Source organism: Engraulis encrasicolus, chromosome 17, assembly GCF_034702125.1.
Source record: "Engraulis encrasicolus isolate BLACKSEA-1 chromosome 17, IST_EnEncr_1.0, whole genome shotgun sequence".
NCBI classification, from domain to species: domain Eukaryota; kingdom Metazoa; phylum Chordata; class Actinopteri; order Clupeiformes; family Engraulidae; genus Engraulis; species Engraulis encrasicolus.
Window position 1 is genome coordinate 7,156,925 of NC_085873.1, and position 7,652 is coordinate 7,164,576.

The 7,652-nt window shown below is 44.3% G+C and overlaps 1 protein-coding gene across 1 annotated transcript in view; it reads left to right on the forward strand.

Annotated features, from left to right (window-relative positions):
• The window catches only part of LOC134467761 (vesicle-fusing ATPase), a 49,356-nt gene that overhangs the window by 21,942 nt on the left and 19,762 nt on the right, over positions 1-7,652 (forward strand). The window contains exons 9-12 of the mRNA XM_063221658.1: positions 468-667; positions 3,150-3,315; positions 4,040-4,114; positions 4,677-4,864. Of these exons, the coding sequence (XP_063077728.1) occupies positions 468-667; positions 3,150-3,315; positions 4,040-4,114; positions 4,677-4,864 (629 nt within the window). The remainder of the gene's footprint in view (positions 1-467; positions 668-3,149; positions 3,316-4,039; positions 4,115-4,676; positions 4,865-7,652) is intronic.

A 7,652-nucleotide genomic window follows, 5' to 3' on the forward strand; every position in this document is an offset into this window, starting at 1 on the left:
CTCTCTCTCTCTCTCTCTCTCTCTCTCTCTCTCTCTCTGTTTTTGTCAAGAAGGAGGTCTATCTGGTAAATGTTCGATTAGGCATGGCAAAGTTGGCCATTTGGCTGACTCGCAAGCAGAAAATGCTGAACCTGGTGTATGTAGACCCCTTAGAGGGTTTCTTGGGAATGGCTAGAAGTCGCATCAAGGTGGAATACATGTATTATCACTTGGTCAATGATTTGGAGAAATTTTCAAACGTTTGGTGTGTGGGGGATGTGTTGTGTGAGGTTGGGGGGGGACGGGGAGCAGATTGTGAACATATAGGGGGGGTGTTGGTCTGCTTTTGGGCAGTGGCTGTACTGTGCTAATGATGGCTGAATGGTGTTAATAAAAGGCTTTTTAAAGCTCTCTCTCTCTCTCTCTCTCTCTCTCTCTCTCTCTCTCTCTCTCTCTCTCTCTCTCTCTCTCTCTCTCTCTCTCTCCAGGCTGTAAGCACGTGAAGGGTATCCTGCTGTACGGCCCTCCCGGCTGTGGCAAGACGCTCATGGCCCGGCAGATCGGCAAGATGCTGAACGCGCGCGAGCCCAAGATCGTCAACGGGCCCGAGATCCTCAACAAGTACGTGGGGGAGTCGGAGGCCAACATCAGGAAGCTGTTCGCCGACGCAGAGGACGAGCAGAAGAGGGTGAGCGGAAGGGGAAAAGCTGTCGTTACATTAAGATGTACAGACACACACACACACACACACACACACACACACACACACACACACACACACACACACACACGATGAGGGTGAGAGGAAGGGCAAAGTGTCATTTCAGAACATTCAAACACGCATTAATACCCACACAATCTCTCTCTCACACACATGTGATAGGAGGGCAAATGTCCTCATTACACACAGATATATGCACACATAGTATGAGGTTTAGAGGAAGGGGAAAGCCTTCATTTGAAGATACTCAAACAATTTCAGACACACACACACACACACACACAGACACACACACACACAGGGTGAGAGAGAGGGGAAAGCCCTCATTTAAGGACACGTTCACCACAGTTTGTAGTGTGTACTCTCATGTTCACACACACACGTGCGTACGTACGTGATGAGTGACGAGGGTATGCACACAAACACGCACCGCAAGGGCATATTTCACAAAACGGAAGCCTTTTCGGGCCACATTGACCACAGCTTCACACACACACACACACACACACACACGCGCGCGCGCGCACACACACACACACACAGACACAGGCACAAACACTTACATACGTAGTGATTGTATCCACACACACACACAGACCGCATCAACACACACGTCTGAGGAAGCCCACACAGATATTATGGTCTTAAAATCCCATCAAACTCCGGTGGCCGAGGGCCAATGTGACAAATAAGTCTATTCCTGCACCACATTGTTTTCTTGGGGTTGGGGTGGAATTGGGGATTTCCATTGAACTTCTGACATTGCCCCCAAATCGAAAGCTCTCATGCTAATCCCTATTGTTGGACACGGCCCCAACCGTAGTCTGGTCTGTCTTGACGGTTTGTCAGTTTTGCTCTTTAAGGGATTTAATTAAAAATACGTCTCTTAAGGGTTATTGTCAAGATCCTGTTGACAACAAGGGAGTGCATGAGTAGAGCACAGTAGCCTAAATTAAAACCTTAGCACCCCCAGTGGTGTAGCCAGCGTCAATGGCTGTGAAACCTTCATACAGTGTTTTTTTTACTCTCAGGCATTTGTACTGGTCTGATACTGGGCTGCTGTGCTGGAGGTTTGTGTTTGTGCTTTGACATTGATGGGACTCACTCAACACCTCTTTAATGAGTGTGGCGCTATCTCCACCAGCCAAAACCCCCAACCAGACACACACACACACACACACACACACACACACACACACACACACACACACACACACACACACACACACACACACACACACACACACACACACACACACACACACACACACTGTCCAAGCTCGGCACAGTTACCTCAGACCGACAGGAGGGGGGGCAAATGGGTCAGTTGTCCCAGGCCCAGGGAGAGGGTGGGGCCCAGAATTGGGTCCCCATTATGTTGAATGTGTTTAGTAGTAGGGGGCTTTCAGATTACTTTTGTCCTGGGCCCAGCCAAAGCTGTCAGCGGCCTTGCCTTGACTTCTACCAAAGAGGGCACTAGGGGTGGCCCTGGGCTGCCCCTACCCCAACCTCCACCTCCACACCTCATCCACCCACTATCCGCCCCCGACTCCAAGCCCAATAACAGCTCCTCACCTGGGGTAAATGTTAAGGCTGTGTCTGGGAGCGAGCGGGTTGACAGGGTGGCCACTGATTCAGCCGATAAGCCTTAATTGGGTGGCTGGTGCCGTGTGTGTGTGTGCGTGCACAACTGACTTGACTGACTGCTAAGCCAAGCCCAGCCAAAGGGCCGATCCTTGACCTCTGCTGATGATTGCTTTATGTACGCACGTCGACTTGAATCGAGACGCTGGAATGTTTGTGTAAATTTGTACGAGTGGAGATTGATGGTGGCTTGTCCTTGATACTGTCGGAATCGATGTGTGGTTTGTGCAAATGCTCTTTCAGTTGCTTGCTAGGCTGTTGTTATTGGGGAGAAATGCTCTCTCATAACTCTCACAGTTGGTTTTAGTTGCTTGCATGCGGTTCCCATCATACACTAATGCTGGTCGGTTCATCGGTCGCAAAGCAGTTTGCTTGTCTGGGGCTCTGTTGTTGATCTTGTTTAAAAAAATCAAAAACTACAAAGAATGTGAACGTCTCACAAATATCAGACGTTTTCTAAAAAATGCTCATTTTTTAAAGTGTGTGGTTTTTAAAGTAGATGGTTGCAAATATAGGTGGCTACATTGCAGTTGCTGGATGTTTATTTTTTTTATCATGTGCAAGCATTTATGTATTTGTAATTTTTATCATTTTTAAGTCTTGCAACTCTGACAGCTGGGTAACAACTCATCATCATGCATCATCATTTTTTTTTTGCAAAGCTCTTTTGTTTAGTTTTTAGCTAAGCAATTTTTTTTGTTCACATTTCACATTACATAAAATTTTGTGCATGTTTTTGTCCATATCAACTTTTTTTTTTTTTTTAACTTTTTTATTCATTTAAACTCGTCTTGTCCTGTCCCAGCTGGGTGCCAACAGCGGGCTCCACATCATCATCTTTGATGAGATCGATGCCATCTGCAAGCAGAGAGGGAGCATGGCCGGCAGCACGGGGGTCCATGACACCGTCGTCAACCAGCTGCTCTCCAAGATCGATGGCGTCGAGCAGCTCAATAATATCCTAGTCATCGGTGAGTCTTGGTATTATTTGTTATTAGCCACTCTAAATCAAGGCCATTGGTGGGTGTGGGGGATACTATAGCGGTGCTAATTAGTCATCAGGGTCATCTGTGAGTCTCTAAGCAATGGTAAGTGGTAGGGGTGTAATGGTATACAAAAAATCACGGTTCGGTACGTACCTCGGTTTTTGGGGTCACGGTTTGGTACATTTTTGGTACAGTATATATTAAGGAAAATACATTCAAATAGCTACTCTGGGTCAGATATTTAATCAGTGTAAGAAATAGTACTTTTCTCAAAGTCTCACAAAGAACAGGCCTCTGCACCGTTTTTTTCTTGCATTCTGTCTCAGCGTTTTGTATGAGACACTGCATTTAGTGGCAGCATAATGTAAACATGAACAGAGCAGCCTGTCACTCTAACTTTCGATACAGCACTGTTCGGTTTGGTACAAATACAATACAGTGTACCTTTACAGGCCTAGTAAGTAGTAATCCTGGTCATCAGTGAATGATGGTCAGATAGTTTACCAATGCTACGCAGGCTAGTCATCACTGTCATCTTTGCAACAGTTATCATCAGTCACCATCAGTCAGTTTGGTGATATAAGAAACTCTGCAAATCAATACCTTGGTCATCCCCCAGTGTCAGATCTACAGTATTCCATTTGAATGAATTGAATTTGGATCCGATTTTTTTATAGTAAATTAATGTGTTCATTTTTTTCAAATGCAGGAATGACCAATAGGCCGGACCTCATTGACGAAGCCTTGTTGAGACCTGGCAGATTGGAGGTGAAGATGGAGATTGGTAGGTAATCCTCTGTATACTACAGGCATTTGGTCATGCATGTTATCACTTTAAGGTAAATATCCATACATGCTTGTACAAAGTTAATAATATTTGGATATACAATTGTGTTTTTGTGAATATTTTTGTTGTGCTTTATGGGGATCAATAGCCATGATGGCTTCCTAACTTAACCCATTGATGTCTGAAGCTGTGCAGTGCGACATTGACCCTAGTGCTGAGACCTACATGGTGCAGCTTTAGGCTCATGGAATTTGAGATGTTTTTGTTAAAAAATGTTGGGGTTTTTTTAGAGCTGAATGAACATGTTTTAATGCAAGATAAGGATATTTAGGTCTGTACCTTTTTCCAGAAATTGCTTAGGCATTTAGCAGGGGTTTTTTTTACAGGTGTTTTAGGCATCATTAGTTTAATGGTTTTATCCTGGCCTCTACCCTCAAGATGGCACTCATCTGGGTACACTATGGTTGTGGTGAATGTCAAGCTAGTGACAAGCAACAACCCTTCAATTGCCAACTCCTGCTAATCTGTGTGTGTGCGTCTGTGTGTGTCTTCTCTGCAGGATTGCCTGATGAGAATGGCCGAGTGCAGATCCTGAACATCCACACGGCGAAGATGCGCGAGTTCAAGCTGCTGTCCGCCGACGTGGATGTCAAGGAGCTGGCGGCCGAGACCAAGAACTTCAGCGGTGCAGAGCTGGAGGGTTTAGTCAGGGCCGCCCAGTCCACGGCCATGAACCGACACATCAAGGCTAGTATCCTAATCTAGTGTCCTCATCTAGAATTTTAGTATTTTGGTCACTTTTGTCCAAGAGGTATAGGTGTTTGTCATCTGGTATTTTAACCAAGGACTTAAGTATAGGTATAGTTTTTAGTCTTCTGGTATTTTTAGTATTTTGTTTTAATTAGGACTGGGACTCGATTAAATTAATTAATCTATAGGCTGTGAAATTAATTAATAGAATTTATCCCATTTTAATCGCATTTAAATATCTGACTTGTAAACAGTGAAAAGTATTTTTTTCACATGGATTTTGAATAATGACAATAAATACGCTTAATCTAAAAATATTGTTCATTTTTAAAAGAAGAGAGAACTCCTCAATTTCAGCAGACTGTTCACCATGAGTCGAAATGCTGCCCTCCACACTGGTCTAATCCAGAACTATGTAGCTACATTATAGTGCAATTAAAATGAGCTATTCTTTTTAAATCACGTTAATTTTTGTGCAGCTAATTAATCGAAATTAATGCATTAATGTCCCAGCCCTAGTTTTAATCAAGAACTTGTTTTGACCAAGTCTATCGCCATGAACTGAAACATCAAGGCAGGAGTTTAGGCCAAGTGTTTTGTGTGCATTGGGTGGTATTTAAGCTGCCCAAATGTTTTGCCATCCTTCGGAGTATAACCCATGGTAAGACCTTTTTTTTACCAAGAACTTCAGCAGTGAAGAGCTTGAGGGTCTAGTCAGAGCCGCTTAGTCTACTTAGTCTAATGAACCGACACATCAAGGCCAGTGTCTTCATCTGCTATTTAGTGTTTTGTTTTGACTAAGAGGTATAGTATTTAGTCATCTGGAGGTATTTTTTTAACCAAGAACTTCAGCGATGGAGAAAATACGTACTGTACAGGTAGACCTAGAAAAAATTGGCAAAATATGAGTGAACTGAACTTGATAATCTGTCTACCCATGCAATAGCATGCAAGCTCCATTCACATTGTAAAGGCCTAGTACTTCGTCCAGTATTGTGAACTTTCAATGTCTGTGTGTATGTGTGCGAGACCATCTGTGTGTGTGTGTGTGTGTGTGTGTGTGTGTGTGTGTGTGTGTGTGTGTGTGTGTGTGTGTGTGTGTGTGTGTGTGTGTGTGTGTGTGTGTGTGTGCGCGTGCGTGCGTGCGTGCGTGCGTGCGTGCGTGCGTGCGTGCGCGCATGCCTGTGTGTGTGCGCGCGCTTGCCTGTGTGTGAGCGCGCGCTTGCCTGTGTGTGCGTGCGCGCGCGCTTGCCTGTGTGTGCGCCTGTGTGTGCGCGCGTTTGCCTGTGTGTGCGCCTGCGTGTGCGTGTGACACATCCCAGACTTTAATCAGACGTGCTGACTATGACACCCCGGCGAGCAAACGAGCAGAGAGAGTCGAGAGGGAGGTCCTCCAGTTTAGTTTAGCAGCAGCGTAGCGAGCGCACAGAGACGCCTCCTTATTTGATGGTGTTGAAAACAGATTGACAACTCGGCCAACTTTTACTGGCAATGACATTAGTGTTTGTGCTCTCACTCCCTCCCTCTCTCCCTCTCTACCTCTCTCCCTCTGTCCCTCCCCCCTCCTCTCTCTCTCTCTCTCTCTCTGTCTGTCTGTCTCTCTCTCTCTCTCTCTCTCTCTCTCTCTCTCTCTCTCTCTCTCTCTCTCTCTCTCTCTCTCTCTCTCTCTCTCTCCTCACCACACATCTGTCTGTGTCGCTCTCCTCACCGTCTTTCACAGTCATTCTGGTCTGTGAGTTAAAAGTTCAACATATTTAGCCATGGACTGAACAGCTTCTTTGACTCTGAGATGAACGTCTTTGACTTTGGGCCTTATTTTTACTAATCTGTGAAATCACTGTTATTCTTGGGCCATGAAAGCAGATGGCTTTGTCTGGCATTTTTTTGCATTCTTTCTCTCTTACATTGAAGAAAGTGTGGATGGCTGGTGAAACTACTTTACGATGTGTAACATCTGTTTTTACATTAAAGGGGAAGTCCAGTTTTTTGAACATTAAGGCCATTTTCTGAGTGGTCTGCAATGTTTTAGAGTCCCCCTCACCGTTTATTTCATGTTTGCTGCAGTCTCTGTTATTTGGCTGATTTGGATTTGATCTCAACCAGCTTTAGAATGGCCGTCTATGAGCACCTGCAACTCTGTTCTTAAAATCAACTTTAACATTTGTTTTCGAAAGTCTACAGCTCACAAAGTGGTTAGGGGTGTTCACTAGCAGTCCCTAACAAGTTTCAAGGCGAAATTTGGCTTCTGTCATTTTTTATGTGCCATTTTGTGAAAGAAAGTGAAAGTGAAAGTGAAACTTAATTTACAAATTGCTACATAAAACACACATAAAACATGACAGATGCCATATTTCGCTACAAAAATTGCTAAGGAACACCAGTGAATACTGTTGAACACTTGCTGAGTTGCATATTCTTCAAAACAAATGTTAAAGGTGATTTTAAGAACAGAGTTGCAGGTGCCCATAGACGGCCATTCTAAAGCTAGTTGAGATCAAATCCAAATCAGCCAAATAACAGAGACTGCAGCAATCATGAAATAAACGGTGAGGGGGACTCTAAAACATTGCAGACCACTCAGAAAATGGCCTTAATGTTAAAAAAAACTGGACTTCTCCTTTAAGCACTTCATAAAGGACACGCTTTGAGCAATTATGTGTACAAAATGGAAAAAATAGAAGTAAGGATATGGAAATCACTCTCTCCATCAATCTCGCTCTCACTCAATGATAAGACCAACCAATATAATGTCTTTTCAAAAGAGAACTGATGAAAGAACATGATG